The sequence below is a fragment of the Macaca mulatta genome, chromosome 16 (assembly GCF_049350105.2).
Source record: "Macaca mulatta isolate MMU2019108-1 chromosome 16, T2T-MMU8v2.0, whole genome shotgun sequence".
NCBI lineage: Eukaryota > Metazoa > Chordata > Mammalia > Primates > Cercopithecidae > Macaca > Macaca mulatta.
The window spans coordinates 45919284-45939089 of NC_133421.1; the positions used below are offsets into that span (position 1 = coordinate 45919284).

The following is a 19806-nucleotide window of genomic DNA, read 5'->3' on the forward strand; positions in this document are numbered from 1 at the left end:
GAGAAAAGAGACAGCAAACACAGGATTTCGCTATATTGCCCGGGTTGGTCTAGAATTCCTAGGGTTCAAGTGATCCTCCCGCCTTGGCCTACTGGGATTACAGATATGAGCCACAGCACCCTACCTCAGAAGAGGTGCTTTTCTTGAGTTCTGGAAGGGGGTAGGAATTAATGTGGTTTTTGTTTTTGTTTTTTTTTTTTACTGGTCACAGAAAAGGTTCAAAGAGTAAGATAAGCAATGTCTCTTAATGCTGTAGTCTAGTGGACAAGGGCCCTAGCCATCTGTGCCTGGATGACTCTTCCTCCCAAGTTTTAAGTGTCAAAAGATAATTTAGAATCTGGTATTCTGCATTAGAAATCTGCATCAGTGGGGCTGTCTGCTGATTTTCACCAGCTTCAGGTGTCTTTATTGTCTGTGGCTTCCTTTCCCCACAGCAGCTCTATGGAGGCGCGTGCCCAGGCATCTGAGGAGCGTCTGTCCTCGGGTGTGCGTCCACTCACAGCGCTGCAGAGAAGACAATCAGCGTACTGTCGGGACACAGCAGGTACCACTGCCCTCTGAAATTTCTAGAGGTGTTATGCCTTGGTTCTTTTTGTGCACATGAACATGAACATCCACATCAGGATCTGGAAACCTTTACAGAAGCTAAAGTTTTAAAAAGAAAATGAATGGGATTTTATTCAAGATAAGGAAAGGACAAGAGTGAATCATCAAATGAAACCATGAGGCCACTTCGCAAATATTTTATCACAAAACTCACCTGAGAAAACTCAAAAGAACCACAGTAATAAGCTACATATGCCATATTTTTCCTTTTTTGAAAAGCCAAGAAGCTACTACTAAGAATGTATTCAAGAGAAGGAAGTTCCAAGATGCGTCACAGGGTCAAGTGGGCTCAGCTTAGTTTCCCGGGCCCTCTATAACACTTTATGTTCAGAATCGTCTCTAAAGAAAAGCAGTTTAAAGGACCATTCATTATGGGTGTCTTTGCTGTGCTTGCAGTCTTAAGTCTGTGGACACTGATACTCTTATCAATGGAAAATTGAGCCTTTAGTGAACTTGAATACCCTGTTCCCCAGTCACTGCCCAGAGAGCAGTTTCTGAGCTGCCAACATGTCAGAGGCAGGAAAAGTGCAGCTAAAAGGCAAAGGAGAAAAACAGAAGACACATGCCTTTACACGTGTATGTTAAGCTAAATAACCGTGATTAAATATCACCAAAACCCATTTTTTGTATCTTCTTAATTGTCCCACATCACGTTAAGTGTGGGCTTTAATTGGTTCTTATATATCCCTAAATTTCTAATTGAAATCAATTCCAATAAATTGTCGGTGCTCAATAGAGAAATGCAAAATTTAACTATACATATTCAGTAGAAATTACTTTCATAACTTTTGGGGCATTATCAAAATATAATTGGAAACCCCTCTTTGTAACCAACTAGATTAATCAAATGATCTTTTCTTAAAGGCACAAATTAAAAGATGGCAAAACTATAAATTTCGTGTGTGGGATCACATTCTCCTAAACGGCATCAGGAAATTGAGGTAGAGGTCGATGTTGTGGCCTAGGTTAGAGGGCCCTGCTTGCTGGGAGTTAACTCTGGTTTTTGGATTGTGGGGAGGTGCGGCAGGGAAGGCGGTCGGGGGAGCACAGGCACTCCAGCAGCTCAGAGCAGCAGCTCCTCATCCACTGTGAGGAACTGTCAGTCTCCTTGCATCCTGTGCAGCTGTGCCAGTACCAACTGGCTGCACTGCAGCTCTGCTTGCAGCTTGCCAGAAATACAACTTGGTAACAACAGGAGATTGTGGACACATAATTCTTCATTAGTTTATTACAAAACTACAGATACAATATATAAAATTCTAATTCCTAAATCCTTCTACTTTTTTCTGAGACTAAATGCCCTCAAAGCCTCTGTCTGCTTAGCCCATATTATAACCTGACTCCTCGGCTCCTGGATGCACAGGTCAGACGTTCCAACCACCCTGACCATGGCCAGTGCCATGGAGCCACTCCAAAGGTGGTTGAGCCCTCTGTAAAAATTTAAATTGCTGCTAAGTCATTCTAAATAGTGAATGGATTGTTTCTGCCCCTAAGATGAAATCCCACAGATCTTATGCTCAAGCTCAGGTCTTCCTATTGCCACCTTCGACACCTAGAAAGTATGGTGGGATCCTCACTGATTCGTTAACCCTGGGAGTGCCCCTTGTGATCCAGATGACTCAAAACAAATGGCCAGGATCTCTTCTAAAAAGCCCATGATGGTCCTTCTGGCTGTGTCTCCAGCTGGTGCCTGGATGCTGCCCATGTGCTTAAGGGCCATTCTGACCATCTGGTCTGTTTCCTGTGGACTGTGAGGTGCTCCAGTGTCATCTCCCTCTGCTCCAGATTTTAAAAACTGTACGATATAGGACTGGACCATATTCCCATTCAGTTCAAGGATTTCTTTGATACAAGGGAGGTCCGAGGCACTGGCCAAGCTCAAGAGGTGAATCAGTGCCTCGCAGATTTGGGTCCGTAGGCTGGCACAGTACTTGAATTCCAAAAAGTCTATGGTGTCTTCGCTCTTCTGTAAGGCGGTGACCAATGCATTCCAGATCCGAGCATACTGTTCAACAGACCCATACTGCTCTCTCTTCCCCGGGACGGAAAGGGCAGCGGCAGATCTGATGCGCACTTTAAAGTTCTTGCATGATGTCACGACCGATGTCAGGGCACTGTAGGCCTCGGAGGTCCATGGGGCTGTCCCTAGAAAGAATCCAGTCACTAAAACAAATGCAGGCTTAGAACTAGGTGGGGTGAGAGGGAGAGGGGCGGAAGGCAGCATAAACACTAGTCCCCAAAACACTCATTTTATGTGTTCACTTCATTCTCACAATCATCCTGTGAGACAACGGTGGTGACTGACTGTAGGATCCTAGGTAAGTGGCCAGGTGCCAATCCCCAAACCTCCCTCTTTCCCTACCTCAGCCTGTGACATGCTTAGAGCCTCTGCTACCCGATATAGGGCCTTTGGTGACTCAGAAAAAGGCTTCTTCTCTGGGAGGATTCTGTCCCATGGGGTATGGCTTCGTGGGCAGAGCATGGACTGAACTGCAACCCCACCTGTCCTCTCAGTTGGGCCCTTCTGAGCTGTGTGCAAAGCACACACTGCATGTGGCAGTGCTGTTCATGCTGGCAAAAAGAATTATTTCCTCACTTGCAACAGCATCCAGACACTGTTCTGGCCATAGCAAGTCATGCATTTTATTGCAAAGAAAAAGAAAATGTACAGTTTCAAGAATAAGATGCCCAGATTTCTATTCTTTCTCTATACCTGTAGGCCCTAGGAAATCAGCCTGCTTTCCTCCTTACCAGAGCTACTGCTACCCACTCCATTTTGGGGTGTCCTTACTCCTCAAGATGGGTGACAGAGTAGAATGCAGCTTCTCTTAACTCACCCAGCCCCTCCCGGCTTCTCTGTTGCCTCCGAAGACAGGCAGGCAGGCCCTTTCCATTTGGTGGATGCCACTGCCATTGACAATGGGCCACTGCTAGACCTACAAGACACTCACAATCTGACCCGTCAGAGTTCTTTATCAGTTTCTGGCTCCCTTTTCTTATGTGGCTCTTGATAGCTCTGCTACTGGATGCTTTCTAGTTCTCAAACTTCCTGCCTCTTTGGAACTTCCCTTTCCCTCCAAGTCATGCAGGTCAACTTCTCTCTCTAATAGGCTGAGGGCAAGGGCCATACTGGAAGGCAGGTAGGAGCCAACCACCACTTAGGTGCCCTTGTTTCAAGGACTTCTTGGCTCTCCAGAAGGCGGACATCCACCTCAATGAGCTCCAACCCCAAAGGTCACCCTTAGGTGACTTCTCAGTGGAAGAAGCCAGGAGGCTACTTCTCCACCTGCTCCCAGCTGACTGGTCGGCCTGGACGCTCTGGGCAATAAAGGGGAACAGAGCCAGACTTCCCTCACTTGATGCATGAGCTCCTCTCCAGGAACACATCCTTAGGTCTCAAATCTTCTGAGTGAGAGAGAGAGAGAGACGCAATAAAGTGAACACTGGCATTCAAAATGAGCGAGGTTTGGAGGCTCCGATCCACACACCTAAGCAGCTACTGGTCCTGAATGACATATCAAGGTGCATGGCATGCCGCTACTTAGAGACAGATGCCCTCCTTACATTTATTAATGGCATCCACTTCTGTACACAGCTCACAGGGGATTTCCAGTTTATATCCCCTCTCATTCCAGTTTTGTTTCCTTCCTTTTTTCTTGACCATTAAAACAATATATGCTTATTGTAGACAACTGAGAAAATGAAAACAGAAAAAATCCTACTCAACCAGAGGCAATCACTGTTAATAATTGGTCCAATTTCCTTTCAGTCTTTTTTCTACCCATCGATTGAGGTCATTCTGTAGAAATGATTTAATACCTGCTTTCATTTGTTTAACATCAGAAGTATTTTTCCAGATTATAAAATTATTGTAAGTAATATTGTAAAATTATTTACAATAATTTTATATGGCAACAAAATATTCCATTATAAATCTCATTGTATAGGTAATGATGTATTTCAATGTTCTCCTAAACTTGTTTTCAGTATATCTCCATTTTTTCCTCATACTGTGATAAATGACATGTGACAAACATCTTTAACAACAATGGGCCGGGCGCGGTGACTCACGCCTGTAATCCCAGCACTTTGGGAGGCCGAGGCGGGCGGATCACAAGGTCAGGAGATCGAGACCATCCTGGCTAACACTGTGAAACCCCGTCTCTACTAAAAATGCAAAAAATTAGCCGGGCGAGGCGGCAGGCGCCTGTAGTCCCAGCTACTCGGGAGGCTGAGGCAGGAGAATGGCGTGAACCCGGGAGGCAGAGCTTGCAGTGAGCCGAGATCGCGCCACTGCACTCCAGCCTGGGCGACTAAGCGAGACTCTGTCTCAAAAAAAAAAAAAAAAAAAAAAAAACAATGTAGATTGGTGTGTATTGTCCAAGAGGCTTTCCACCAGGGAGTGAAGGGAAACTTTCTTACCTAATGGAAGGGCAGGATTTTTAAATACATTTCCCATTGCATAACAAGCATTCCATCGGACTTTCATGGCAGCTTCTGTTAGAACAGTAGAAATTAGGGCCTGGATAGACTCCTCAATTATTTCTGCAAATGTGGGTTTTTCTATATGAGAGGGTTGCAGAAAATGAAGCAAATTTCCAAGGGCCCGGACTGCATTGCTCTTTACCTAGAAAAAAATGTAAACGCTTTAGAAATCTGTTTTGCCAGAGAGATGTTTTCAAAAGTCTAATTTCAGCTTTTAAAAAACCCTGGAGGTCTTCAACTTCTTAAAGCAAGTCCTTGGAACTCACAAGGTCTGCCCTGGTTAACATCCTGAGCCATCAGAAAGGTGAGGTTCTACAAAACTCCTCTCTCTGATTATTTATTTATTTATTTTATTTAGTGCTAGAGAGGACCTCAGAGAGGTCCATCTTCCTTGTTTTACTGAGATGGAGTATACGGACCGGGGACAACGGACAAGGCTGGCTGATAGCAAGATGATGAGGAGAAGCTAGGTTCCATAATTCCAGTCCAATACTCTTCTACTAGACTAGAGTCTCAACCTCTGCAGTCTACCAGAATCATTTGGGGAGGTTTTTCCTTTTGTTTTAAAACCAATTTGCAGGCCCTAACCTCAGAATTTCTGACTGAATTACTCTGAGGCAGGGCTTCCTGGGTGATTACCAGATTTTCAGAAGTAGTATTAAAGTGAGCACATGGTATGGGTCAGGTACTGTGCTCGGTGCTTTAACATAAGGCATCTTCATATCCGGTGAGGTATATAACTTCCATGTTACAGATGAGGAGCTGACCTTCAGAGAAGTTACATAATATACCAAAGTCACCCAGCTACTAAAGGGCAAGCCAGGGCGTGAATCCATGTATGTCTGACCTAAAGCCCAGACCTGTGCTTTTTAAACTTATTAGTTTAACAGGTAATATTCAAAGCCAAGAGCTACTCATTTTTCTGACTTGTCAATTCTACTTAAAATTTTTTTGGGGGGGGAAATAAAAAAAAGTTAATTTAAAAGGAACCTGAATATGTCATGTAGTATTACAATGGGCACTGATATTTTTCGGGAGGCAGGAGACAGTAAAGAAACCATACATGTGTGGAATGGGCCGTTTACATCCTGAGCACACGCTCAGTCTCCTTTGAACAGGAGTACATTTGGTGGGATAGTCTGAGGAGCATCAAGCCACACTAAACTACCTCACTGCAGCTACAATACATTAAGAATCTGTTTGGGAGATACTGGGTTTTGTTGTGAGTCTACCTTGTCTTTATCCTTGGATGCTTCTATAGCTGATCGCAACATTTTCAAGAGCAGGAGACCAGAGAACTCTTCCTGGAAACTTGGGTCTGGTGTTTCCCTGTTCCACCCAAAGCAGGCAACACATGTTAAAAGGTAAATACACTTAAATATATACATATAGAAATATATTCACTTAGTATAAGCATAACAGTTTAGGAAAACAGTTTAACAGAAATGCTTAGATTGTATCAAGAAACTTACAGTATATATATTTTGACCCAATAGTTCCCCACCTAGGAATGTCTCCAAAAAAAAATCTCAAAATGCAGATTTCGTGCACAAAAATATTCACTGAATATAAAAACCTACAAGCCTAAAGCCTAAAACAAATGTTCAGAAATAGAAAAATGGTTAATCATCACACAGTGATAATTACGTAATCATAAATAAGGACTTCTAACAAGGCAATAATAAAAGAGAATGCTTACAGACGTTACATGTCGCTTATATGGTGCAGTGACGAAAAGCAGGACACTTGCACATGAACAACCAGCTACCTCTGGGGAGGGAACTAAGGTGTCAGGGTAGAAGACAGGCTGCACACCGAATGATGCTTTGTACTGTTTGGCTTTTTTTTAGCCTGTGAATATACCACTTTAAGAAATTTTTAAAAATGCATTTTAAAAGTACAGTAACCATTACTAAGGTTTTGCTTTTATGTTTTCTATAATGTGGACATCTTACTTATATTGGTATACAGTATTTTTAATACATATATGTCTTAATATAGTCCTAATATATATTAAGAACAGCTTATTTTATTTTCTGAAAGAATATCAGAAAAAAACAAAGCAGGAAGCGGGATAATAAGCGGGAACTACTGTTGATTCTTTCATGGTAGGGATCGAGGACATTCTCTTGGGCCCTCAGTCTCAGAAGTCCGCTGGAGAAAGCAAGGTGAGTCACCTACATGTTGACAATCAGCGTGTCTGTCAGGTTGCCCAGGGACCAGGCTGCTTTGGCTCGAACATTCAGAGACTTGTCTTCAAGTGACATCAATATTGCATTTGCTGTGTCTGCAACAAATATGACATCCTATAAGACAAAACAAAACACTGCCATTACTTCAGCAGGTCAAGTTGCTACCTTTGAAATTCTCAAACGTATTTTCAGGTACAGCTATAAGCCTTCACGCAAATTTCTACTTGGAAATAAAAATTCATCTACTCAATCAATTTACTATTCTTCTTATATTTTACAATTTGGACACTCAAAAAAATCCCAGGGGAAACTCCTATGATTTTGGTATGTGCCATGGACACCCGAGAAGCCTATGGATTTTGCCCTTATGAATATCGAATATATAACCTGGCCTGGTACAGTTATCTGTGAACTCTGTGCTTGGCTGACTTCCATTTCAGGAAATAATGTTCTGAAAAAGAAATGCATTTATTTCCAAAACACATCCTACACACCTCTCAGTGAGATAAATGTCACAAGTAAGAGTGAAAGAGGACATTATGTCCTTTTGAGTAAAAACTATCTCAGCTTTCTAAATGATGACTACCACCTGGTAATGTCCCATTTCATTTTTATTATATCATTCATTAATTTAAGCATTTATTGGGCGCCTAAGGTCCCAGGCAGTGTGCTAAGCAATTAAAAATTAAAAATAAATACCATATTTATATATGGTAATGCCTCAGTTCATTTATATATATGATCTATGTATGGTAATGCCTGTAGTTACATATATACAACTATATTTATGTATAACTATATATAGAGAGTGTGTATCTGTGTGTGTGTGTGTGTGTGTCTGGCTCTGCCACCCAGGCTGGAGTGCAGTGGTGTGATCTCTGCTCACTACAACCTTCACCTCCCAGGCTCAAGTGAGCCTCCCATCTCAGCCTCCCAAGTAGCTGGGACTACAGGCGCATACCACCATACCTGGCTAATTTTTTTATTTTTTGTAGAGACGGGGTTTCGCCAAGTTGCCCAGGCTGGGCAAACTCATGAGCTCAAGCAATCCACCTGCCTCGGCCTCCCAAAGTGCTGGGATTACAGGCATGAGCCACCATGCCTGGCCCATGACTGTATTTTAGTAGCAATTAAGGAAATCAGATTACAAAGCAATTTAGTTTCCTTTACTGTCCAATGCAGGAGCTCTATATCCACAAAATAGGGGTGTCATGGACAATAAAGGGGCACAGAAGAGCTAAATAGGCTCACTCTGACCTGTCTGAGACAGGGAAAAAGCACATAGACTCCCAGGGCCCGTGAGGTTGCAGCTTTCACTAAGCGATTCTTGCTGTCATTCAGTCCGAGCAGCACTGTGATGCACAGGATCTGCCTGTCATTCTGCAATGAGAAGGTTGACAAGGGAAAAATGAGAATGAAATAACTACGAGCCAAAGGCTTCCATAAAAGATGTGAAATATCTGTGTCTGAGACCATATTCAAGAGTTGAATACCAGTGCGACCTTGAGGTTACCCTGGTAAAGAGCAGGTTCAATGCAGATTCCATGATTATCTGAGCACCCACTTTGTGCAAGACACACACAGCATCTCATCACATTTAACCTTTATTAAAGTTGCCTTCTTTATAGAAGCTCATTTATATAAATAAGAATGGATGCAAATGTCACTGAGGACTAAAGAAAAAGAGCAGTCTGCATACCGCTATTCTGAATAGCAGTAGTCTGAATGTTTATGCTCCCTCAAAATTCCTATGTTGAAATCTTCACTCCCAGGGTGATGGTATCAGGAGGTGGGGCTTTGGGGAGGAGATCAGGTCATGGGAACAGAGCCCTCATGAAAGAGATGAGTGCCCTTATGACTGAGGCGCCAGAGAGCTGCCTTGCCCCTTCCATCACATGAGGACACGGCTCACATGGTGCCACCTGTGAGCCAGAGAGTGAGCCCTCCTTGAGGCACCAAATCTGTCTGTCAGTGACTTGATCTTAATTCCAGCCTCCAGAACTATGAGAAATACATTTCTGTTGTTTAGAAGACACCCAATTTATGGTATTTTATGACAGCAGCTCAAACAGACTAAGACAAATACTGTATATGTTGGACAACGAATCTGTGTTTTCACATACTTTGTTATTTTTCACATGACTGCCATCTTATTGATGATAATATCACGTTTTAGAGAGGCTAAGAGTCAGAGCTAGCAAGTCGAAGAGCTGGGCTTTAACTCAGGCCTTTCAAAGTTTGGATACGAAATCCTCCTGAAATCTCTCTGCTTTCCAAGCTTCTGCTACCCTTGCCTCTACCACCTACATTCTAACGCAAGGGGGAAACAGCTTTCCTGATATATTAAGGCTTCAAGTTTTCCTATTTGCTGTTCCTCAGTGCTCTCATCTCCAACTCAGGTAGAATTAGCACCTTTTCATCAGAGATGATGCTGAATACTGGTTCAAAATGCAACAGCATCAAATTCTAGCTCTGGTGCTCCAGCCATGACTTAAGGGTGAGAAAACACCCTGACGTTACCGGCAGACTGCTGAAGGCCTCTGGCAAGATGGAAGACAGGGCATCACAGGCGCTCGCCTGGAGAGTTGGGTGCTCCGAATTCTGCAGGGCTCTGGGTAAAGGACCATTCAGCATCATAGTCCAGAACATCACCACCTGGAACAGAGGCAAAGGAAAAGCTGCAGCCCAAGACATAGCAGGAGAACCAACTCGGAGCTAAGCCTACCAGAAATGGCCTTAGTAGTGAAACATTTTTCCTTAACGTAGCAGCTTTCTGTAAATGTTTTCATGGGCTCTTCTTCCACAGTGATGGAAAGGACTTTAGAAAACAATTGCAGTGTTTAAGCCTTCCTTTCAACTCCTATTGATTAGGAGACTGTGGTCTGATAAAGTTACGCAACAACAGTGATAATAAGAGGAGGCTGAAGAGGGTGATGACAGTAACAGCAACAGCAGCGACAGCTCATGTTCTTCAGAGAGCTCATCCCATGCAAGCCATTGCTCTAAGTATTTTACAGGTATCAACTCATTTTACTCCTCGGCACAAATAAATGGGCTCTGTAGCATTATCCCTGCTTTTTCACAGAAGGAAACTGAGGCACAAAGAGACAATACAACAGCTAATCAGCAGCAGGAGTGAACTAGAATCCAGATCAGTTGACACTCGGCTGGGGTTTTTTCAACTACTTTGCAGAGTCTGTGTGATAATAAAATGTAATACTCTGTGTGAGGTTTCTAGCGCAGGGTCTGATACACAGTGGACACTCTTAAACTGGGCAGCAGGTTCTGTTTTCAGCACTTTGAAGAACGATCTCACTTCACAGCCTCTAAAGTAGCCATGTGAACAGTTTCCTTTCCATGCTTTATACATATCCTGTGATTTCATGTTCATTTGCGAATCTCTGTGATTTTGGTATGTTTTGTTTCTGTCCCATGGACCTAGTCCAGGGTTTTGCTGTGTATTTCACGCACCAGTTCTGTCTTTCTCCTACTTCAGCTCCTGGAAACCCAGTCTGGGCCCTCCCTACCCCACTCCAGAAGAATGTGGACAAAAAGTGGTTGCCAGTCTCCAGGATGGCACACAATTACACTCACCTACTAATATTTACACCCTTGTGTAGTCCCCTCCCATACTGAACAGGCTGACCTGCGTAACCAATAGGATGTTGTGGAAATGATGGCATGAAACCTCCAAAGCTAGCTCATATAAAGCACCACAGCTGTCTTGCTTTCTTTCCCTTGGATCACCTGCTGTGAAGGAAGCTGGCTGCCACGTCAAGAGGATACTCAAGCAGCCCTCTGGGGAGGAAATGAGTTGAGGTTCTGCCAGCAGCCAACACTAATTTGCTAGGTCTATGGGTGAGCCACCCTGGAAGAAGATCCTCCAACCCCATCAAGTCTTGCAACCCATCAGTTGACTGCAACCCTGGGGGCATCTTGATCCCAACCTCATGTGAGAACTAAGCCAGAATCACTCAGTCAAGCTAATTCCTGACCCACAGAAACTGTGAGGAAATAAACGTACATTGCTTTAAGCTGCTAAATGTTTAATTTATTACTCACTAATAGACAAGCAATATAGAAAACATGTCTTTTTTTTCCCCACAGATGAACAATACCTGAGTGTGAACAGTTAAAGAGGCTTGCCTAAAGTCATTTATCTAGCAAAGGGAAAAGTTTGAATTCAAACCTAGTTCTGTCTGATAACAAAGCTCAGCTCACCTCCCTGCATATGTTACATGGAAGCTTTAGTGGCAGTCTAAGGCAGGGACTAGGGTTAGAATCTTTAACTCATTGAAAGGATGGCAGAAACTGTGAACGGAAAAGAAGAAAAGAATAGGCAGCATGTGGAGGCAGAGGGAGCAAAGACCACCAGCACTGAGCTGATTTGGCTTTAGCACTAAGTAGAAGCCTTTTCTGGTGTGGTCACGTGCCCTTCATCCATCTTTGGAACTGGCACAGTGTGGGGGTAGCAGAAACAACCTGAAATCACAGGAATTTAGTAGAACCATGGTGGGGCTGATGGGGGGCAGGGAGGTCGCGGGTACCAGCTCCTATGTGTTAGCATCTTTACATGTCATTCGATTTTTCAACAGCCTTGTGACTGAGGGGTTATGGTTTATTATTCCTTTTTACAACTAGGAAACCATGCCTATAACCACATATCCATTAAGTGGCTGATATGGTTTGGACGTGTGTCCCCTCCAAATCTCATGTTGACATGTGACCTCCCATGTTGGAGGTGGGCCTAGAGGAAGGTTTTTGGGTGATGTGGGCAGATCTCTACTGAATGGCTTGGTGCTATCCCTGTGGTAATAAGTGAGTTCTTACTCTGATATTCAAACGAGAGCTAATTGTTTAAAAGAGCCTGGCATCTCCCTCTTGCCTCCTCTCTCGCCATGTGACATGCCTGCTCCCCTTTCGCCTTCCACCGTGACTGGAAGCTTCTGGAGGCCTCACCAGAAGTAGATGCTGGCGCCATGCTTCTTGTATAGCCTGCAGAACTGTGAGCCAGACAAATCTCTTTGAAAAATAAATTGTCCAGTCTAAGGTATTTCTTTACACAGCAGAAAAGAGACTAATACAGAAAATTGGTACCAAGGAATGGGGTGTTGGTATAAAGATACCTAAAAATGTGGAAGCAACTTTTGGAACTTGGTACTGGGCATGAAAGGACACAAAGATAGATGTGTACCCGCCCCCCACCCGCTACACCCTTGTTCTGCTCTCTAATCTTTGCACGTACCAGAGGTTTCGTAAGTTCTGTAAGTACATGTTTTTCTTTCTGAGGCCAGGTCACAAGGAATGTTTAAGTAAGATAGCCAGGTCACAAGGTGTGTTTAAGCAAGATAGCCATAAACTGGTCGTGCAACCTGATGCAATATAATTAACTGCCTTTGTGTAAAACTGCTCTTCCGCCTCAAGGGTTGTACTGAAATATCAGAAATGTCGGGAACCAATCATAGTTTGCCAAATCGCTTTGTTCAAACTCCAGCCAATCATACCTCTAATTTGTATAATGATTCTATGCCTACTTTCCTTAGACTATATAACATTGTTCGGAGCTCAGTAGGGGAGCTCTCCTGCCCGTCTCGTTTCACGAGCAAGTGAGAGCTCCAGGTTCGAACCTGTAATAAAGATCCTTGCTGCTTAGCTTTGACTCTGGACTCTGGTGGTCTTCTTTGGGGAATAAATGGTCTGGGCATAACAGGCAGAGGTTGAAAGAGTTTGGAAGGCTCAGAAGATAGGAAGACAAAGGAAAGTTTAGAACTTCTCAGAGACTGATTAAATGGTTGTGACCAAAGCGCTGATAGAAATATGGAGAGTGAAAGCCAGGCTGAGGAGGCCTCAGATAGAAATAAAAAAGTTTGGAGAACTGGAGGAAAGGTCACCTGTGTGACACCTTAGCAAACAACTTGGCTGCATTATGCCCGTGTCCTAGGGATTTGCATATGGTTGAACTTAAAGAGTAATGACTTAGGGTATCGGGTGAAAGAAATGCTAAGCATCATTCACCAGGTGATATGGCAGCTTCTCACAACCTATAGTCGGATGTAGGAGCAAAGGAATGACTTAAGAGTTGGAACTTACCATTAAAAGGTTAGCAGAGCATAAAAATGTGGAAAATTTGCACCCTGGCCCTGTACTGGAGAAGGAATCCAAGCTCCGAGCAACTACTTGCTAGACAGATTAGCATGACTAAAAGGGAGCCAGGCGCTAATAGCCAAGACTATGGGAAAACAGCCTTGAGGGCATTTTAGAAATCTTTGAGGCAACCCCTCCCATCACACACCCAGAGGTCTAGGAGGAAAGTGGTTTTGGGGGCCAGGCCGAGGGCCCCACTGCTCTGCACAGCCTTGAGACACTGCTCCCAGCATCCCCAGCCTTGGCTCACAGGGCCCCAGATACTGCTTGGTTTTCTGCTTAGTGGGTACAAGCTGTAAGCCTTAGCGGTTTCCATGTGGTGTTAAGCCTGCAGATGCACAGAATGCAAATGTGAAGAAGGCTTGGGAGCTTCTACCTAGATTTCAGAGGATTCCCTAAGCCTGGGTGCCCACGCAGAAGCCTGCCACAGGGACAGAGCCCCCATTGAGAGCTTCTACTAGGGCAGTGCCAAAGAGAGATATGGGGCTGGAGCCCCCAAACAGAGTCTCCAACCGAGCACTGCCTAGTGGAACTCTGGGAATGGACACGGCCTACACCCAGCAAAGCCACAAGGGCAAGGCTGCCAGAAGACTTGGAGGCCCACCCCTTGCACCAGTGCGCACTGGATGCGGGACATGGAGTCAAAGGACTGTTTTGGAGCTTTAAGGTTTAGTGTCTGTCCTGCTGGGTTTCGGATTTGTGTGGGGCTCGTTGCCCCTTTCTTTTGGCTGATTTCTCCCTGTTGGAAGGGGAATGTCTACCCAATGCCTGTACACCACCGTATCTTAAAAATCAATAACTTGTTTTGGATCTTACAGGCTCACAGGTGGAAGGAACTTGCCTTGAGTCACAGCTGAGACTTTGGACTTTTGAGTTGATGCTGGAAAGAGTTAAGACTTTGGGGAACGATTGGGAAGAGATGTCTGTATTTTGCAATGAGAGGAACATGAGATTTGCGGGGGCCAGGGGCAGAATGATATGGTTTGGATGTGTGTCTCCTCGAAACCTCATGCTGAAATGTGACCTCCAACACTGGAGGTGGGTCTAATAGGAAGTGTTTGGGTCATGGGGGCGGATCCCTCTTGAATGGCTTGGTGCTGTCCTTGTGGAAATGAGTGAGCTCTCACTCTATGACAGCTGGTTGTTTAAAAGAGCCTGGCATCTCCCTCTTGCTTACTCTCTTGCCATATGACATGCCTGCTCCCCCTTTGCCTTCCACCAGGATTAAAAGCTTCCTGGGGCTCCATCAGAGGTAGATGCTGGCATCATGCTTTTTGTATAGCCTGCAGAACTGTGAGCCAGATAAACGTCTTTTCTTTATAAATTGCCCAGCCTCAGGTATTCCTTTATAGAAACATAAAATGGACTAATACAAGCATGTTCCCTAAATTTCATCCCATGGCTTTGGATACAAAATTCCTGGCTCTTTGTCTCTTGGGCAGGCTGAGTAACCAGACTAGGTTTTATGCAAAAGAAATACTAGTTTTACTATTGCTGGTTATATGTTATACACAAGCCTACCACATACTAAATTGCAAATAACCTGAAATGTAAAATAAAACCCATTTATACTAGTTTCATGTTTTCCTGGATTATAAAACACAATTTTTGACACTGGAAGACACCATATCATCTACTCCACTTATCACTGAGCTTCAAAATAAAATTGCAACTGAAGCACTAATAAAAGAAAACTATGAATTGACATGTATTTACCAAGAAGACTGGCACTCGCTGCTCAGGTGCTACAGTAGAATCCGGTTTATACTGCTGTATTAAGCCTGTGCCCAGTTCTTCCAGAAGCTGCCAAGAAAAAAGAATTACCAAAGCAGAGTATTAGGACTAACAAACAACTTCACTTTAGTTTGGAGATCACCTCAAATCAAGGGGAAACATAATTTGCAACTACTTTTCTTCCTTTTTTTAGTCACTCTTAACAGAGGTATTCTTTCAAGGACTGAAATCAACCGCTATATGTTATTCATTTGTTACCGAATCAACTCTTGGGGTTTACATGTAAGAGCTGAAAACAGAAGAATGTATAGTCTTCCTCACCTGAAATCTCTTTAAGAAATCTCAGAATTGAAGGACATGTGGCAGAAGAATATAAAGTGAAGAAAAGGAGGGATATAAAGTGACGAGAAGGAAAAAGCATTGTGGTTTTGATGAACATTACCTTTGCTCCATGAAGCTGAATGGATGGATCTGCTTCCCCCATGCACTTGCAAATCACCTCTCCAAGCTCCATCAAGTAGGCCTGAGCCATTGAAAAGTAGCCCCTTGCCAGAAGAGCCAATACCTGCAGAGAGAGCACGGAATTAACCCTCTAAGACCTGAGTGCAAGGCTGCAAAATGCAGAAAAGTGTTATAATATTTCAGAAATCGCTTATGTTTAACAGGGGCTGAAAACTGTCAAATGAAATTAAGAACTATCATCTTTATTTCATGACTAACATCAATTAACTGTATCATAGTTTTATGGTGCTTTAGTATATGATTGCTTTTCATTAATGTAATCTCATTTAAGTCTTGGAACTATTCTTTAAGTTAGGTATTAACTGAATTTTACAGCTAAAGAAACTAAGCCTGACAAGGTTAAAGGACATGTTTCATGTTGTCCAGTTACTTAGCAGCAGACCCCAGGACCAGGCCTAGTCTCAGATCATATTTGTATAGAAAAAGTAAGCTCTTTTATCTAGGATTGTTTTCTTTCTTTGAAGGAACAATTATTTTGTTGCTCTAAGGTACAAGACCAAGGAGAAGCTTATAAAGAATTAAACATTTAAGTTGCAAAAATCGAAAATTAACTGTACAATTTCACTCAGAATTATTCTACCATCTATTACATCCACCTGTCATATAATACCTGAAGTGACTAAAATAATTGGCAATCAAAGAACAAAAAGGAACGAATCTGCTATTTTGCAACCAAGGAACACCTCCCCAAAACAAAACAACAAAAACAATAGACCACCCATACCTAAAATACGACTCCCACAAACACAGCTGACATATGGCTTGGTTTTACCTGCTGGCTCCTCATGGGCACTCTGAAGGAAGAATGGTTACTTCCACTTCAGACATGAGGAAATGAAACCTCCTACCTGTAAGGCCTCCAGTCGCATGGGGGATGGTTCGTAGGCACTTCCTGCTGCAGAGCCAGCATCGCTACCTGAACAGGAATCCTCCTTGGGCAGTACGACAATGGAAATGCAGAGTCGAATGAGCCAGCAGGGCTCTGAAGACCCCTTAGGTGAGCTAACTGACGTTTCTTCCAGAGAGGGTCCTGCAGGGGCTTTCTTCCACCAATCAGGAGGGCTGAGGTGAGGGGTTGCTGAATTGCTATTACCGAGTCCAGAAGAACATGGCTGTTGCAGAAGTAGCTGGACCTCAGGTAAAGGTGCGTGGGTGGACACTATAGCTCCCAAGAGTGTGAGACTTGACACGCGAACATTAACATCTGTCAAAGGAAGCAGTAAGAACTTATCACCATGGGAACAGCTACCGTAAAGATGGTAGTTATCCCTGCAGGCAATTAAGAATAGTTCCTTGTGTAACTTGAATCTCATCAAACTTCTAGACCTCATTTCCAGTTTGGAAATATATGGGACAGGAGAATAAGTTAACACCATAAAGAAACAATCTGACAAATTGAGAATGTGGTTTGTTATCTTTGGTGACGAGCTTAGAGTTCACATTCTATAAGACAATTGGGCTGGATTCTTTCCTAAGTCAGTTTGATGTAAAAAAGATGGGTGGGGGGACTCTAGATTTAAAAAGACTACAGTGATATGATAACTAAATGCAATGCATGTACACTGAATGAACCCCGGATTTTAACAAGAAATATTTTTAAAAAGCTAAATAAAAGGTCTATGCCTAGACTCATTTTTTTTTTTTTCTTGCATGTGATGTCCAGCTGTTCCAGCACCGTTTGTTGAAAAGTATCTGCTCCTTTGTTGTAGATCAGTTGACTATATTTATGTGGGTCTATTTCTGGGCTCTCTATTCTGTTCCACTGATCTGTTTGTCTCTTCCTTGACCAATATCACACTGTCTTAATTAATGTAGTTTTATAGTAGATTCTGAAGTTAGGGAATGTCAGTCCCTCAGTTTTGTTCTTTATCAATATTGTGTCGGCTATTCTGGATCTTTTGCCTATCCATATACATTTCAGAATCAGTTCGTTGATATCTGCAAAGTAACCTGCTGGAATTTTGATTGAGACTGCAATGAATCTATAGATCAAGCTGGGAAGAAGTAACATCTTTACAATATTGAGCCTTCCTATCCATGAACATGGAATCTCTGTCCATTCATTTAGTTATCTGATTTATTTCATCAGAGTTTCACAGTTTTCTTCATATAGATCTTGTACATATTTTGTTAGGCTCATACCTAAGAATTTCAGGGTTTGAACATTTTAATGAAAAAAAGTGACTTGAGGATAAAGTCAGATACTTGAAAGGAACCTTTAAGACATGGTGCACTCTCTTCAGCTGCAGATGCAGATAATGAAAAGCGGGTACGGTGGAATGAGCAGGGGTTGTTTTCATCTTATTTCTGCCATGAATGTGATGGGAAACTTTAGGGTAAGACTTATCTTTCTGGGTCCCTTTTTTACACATTAATGTAAGTAGTGAACTGGACTTAGTTTACACCTCTTATCTCATTTGAGCCTCATAAAAATCTTATGACATAGTTATAATTCTTGCTGTTAGCAAGAAATTAGGGTTCAGAGAGGGCCATGGCCATGAGGTGGCAAAAATGGGAGTGGGCTCCAGACCCTTGGATTGACTTCAGGTCCCATGCTCTTCCCACTATGTCACTGAAAACAGCCACTATTCCTTCCTTGTTACAATCCTGTCTGAAAAACTGAACTCATCAGAATGTGGTGTGATGTGAAAGCTCGCAAACAAAAGAAAAGCAAATCTACGAAAGGCAAGTGTTTATAGCACATACACATTATGTGTGGGAGGAAATAATAAGGCTGCAGTTAGTAAAGATTTGAAGTTCTGGGATTTTATCTGAACTTACAGGAAATAACGTCAAAGAAGTTAAATTTTGTATTCGTCTTTCTTTCCAAAAAGTAGATAGTATCTATCTGTCCGTCTGTCTGTCTATCTAACCATCCATCCATGCTCTACTTATGCCTAAGGGATATAAACTATCACACCCCTGAGTGGGGCTGCTTGCACCTGGCTCAGTCTTAATTGTAAAGGGATACTCTGGTCACTGCCCTGAACATTAAACAGGCATTACACTTTACAATTAATTCTCTAGCTCACTTCCACTGGGACTTGAGGGGTCAATTCTTACAACAGCTGATACCCCTGAAAAGTTGAGAAGAATAAGCAGAGATCTCTTAAGAGTTGTAAAAATGCTTTGAATATATACATATATCTATATCTATGTATTTTTACTAATAGTCTGTATCTGATATAAAGAAGCCATCAGGTTTAAGACACTACCAACCTTTGTGGCGAATATAAGGCTTTATCTGGTTCCAGACTTTGGTCAGCAGGCTGAGTTTTAGACGATTATAAGGTGCATTTGATACTAAATTTGCAAGGCACTGTAAAACACAAAAAGTAGTTCATCAAAAGGCTTGATTAAACCACAGCATAGAAACAAATTTTGCAGCGTTTAATTAGAAAAGTTTTCACACAACTAAAAATTCGTTCTTTTTTTTTTTTTTTTAAACTAATACTTGTATTCTCATTGGTACAACTAAAGATAAAGAAGTATTTTTAGCAAATCATTTATTAGGACATACAGAGATACAGAGATTATAGGTAAGATCACACAAATAGGTACAGACTTCCAAATAGGGTATTTTTAATAAAACTATTACTTAGTTATATTCTTAAGGCAAGTTACTTTTGGGCTATGTAAAACAGTATACAAAATTTAAACAGAGAAGCCCCCTCTGGAACCCGCAGTTGGTACATTACCTTAATTATCTGAGTAAGGGTCTGTGAGGATGACTCTGCCACCAAAGCTAACAAAAGACATCTGTGCAACTCTCTAATGCTGGAAGCGATCATTACAGAGAAGGGGGTAAAAGCCCTTCTGTGGTCACTGGTATCTTCAGCAACAGAAAGAAATTGCTTTGAGCCTTCCAAGATGGCAGATAAAACTTGCAGAGCACAAGCACGTGTCTGAAATTTCGGGATGATTCACAATGATTAGCTGAAAATTAGGAGTCAGATTCCCTTCTTCCTATACATGCTTAATGTTCAAAGTATTTACAATCATTTTAATTAGAATAATAAAGGCAATGGGATTATCTGTTAGTTCCTAAAAACTAGGCCACTTGCATCCCACACCTAAGAAAAGAATCTTTATTTTATTTTTATTTTAGAGACACAGTCTCGCT

The 19806-nt window shown here is 42.5% G+C and overlaps 1 protein-coding gene across 10 annotated transcripts in view; it reads right to left on the minus strand.

Annotated features, from left to right (window-relative positions):
* Positions 1 to 1805: 1805 nt before the first annotated feature.
* HEATR6 (HEAT repeat containing 6) overlaps positions 1806 to 19806 on the minus strand; it is a 36988-nt gene continuing 18987 nt past the window's right edge. Inside the window, exons 10-22 of one of the 10 annotated variants that reach the window (XR_013405853.1) lie at positions 19382 to 19588; positions 18903 to 19002; positions 16532 to 16887; positions 15604 to 15726; positions 15144 to 15230; positions 9804 to 9938; positions 8541 to 8663; positions 7273 to 7397; positions 6324 to 6420; positions 5029 to 5103; positions 4171 to 4298; positions 2969 to 4011; positions 1806 to 2751 (exon numbers count right to left, since the gene is read on the minus strand). Coding sequence is in view for 1 of the 10 variants with exons in the window: in XM_077969659.1 (XP_077825785.1) it covers positions 2180 to 2751; positions 5029 to 5233; positions 6324 to 6420; positions 7273 to 7397; positions 8541 to 8663; positions 9804 to 9938; positions 15144 to 15230; positions 15604 to 15726; positions 16532 to 16887; positions 18903 to 19002; positions 19382 to 19588 (2130 nt within the window). In the remaining 9 variants the exon portion in view is untranslated. Of the gene's footprint in view, positions 2752 to 2968; positions 4012 to 4170; positions 4299 to 5028; positions 5234 to 6323; positions 6421 to 7272; positions 7398 to 8540; positions 8664 to 9803; positions 9939 to 15143; positions 15231 to 15603; positions 15727 to 16531; positions 16888 to 18902; positions 19003 to 19381; positions 19589 to 19806 lie in introns of those variants that run through there. The other 9 variants (XR_013405852.1, XR_013405855.1, XR_013405850.1 and 6 more) reach the window with 9 other exon arrangements.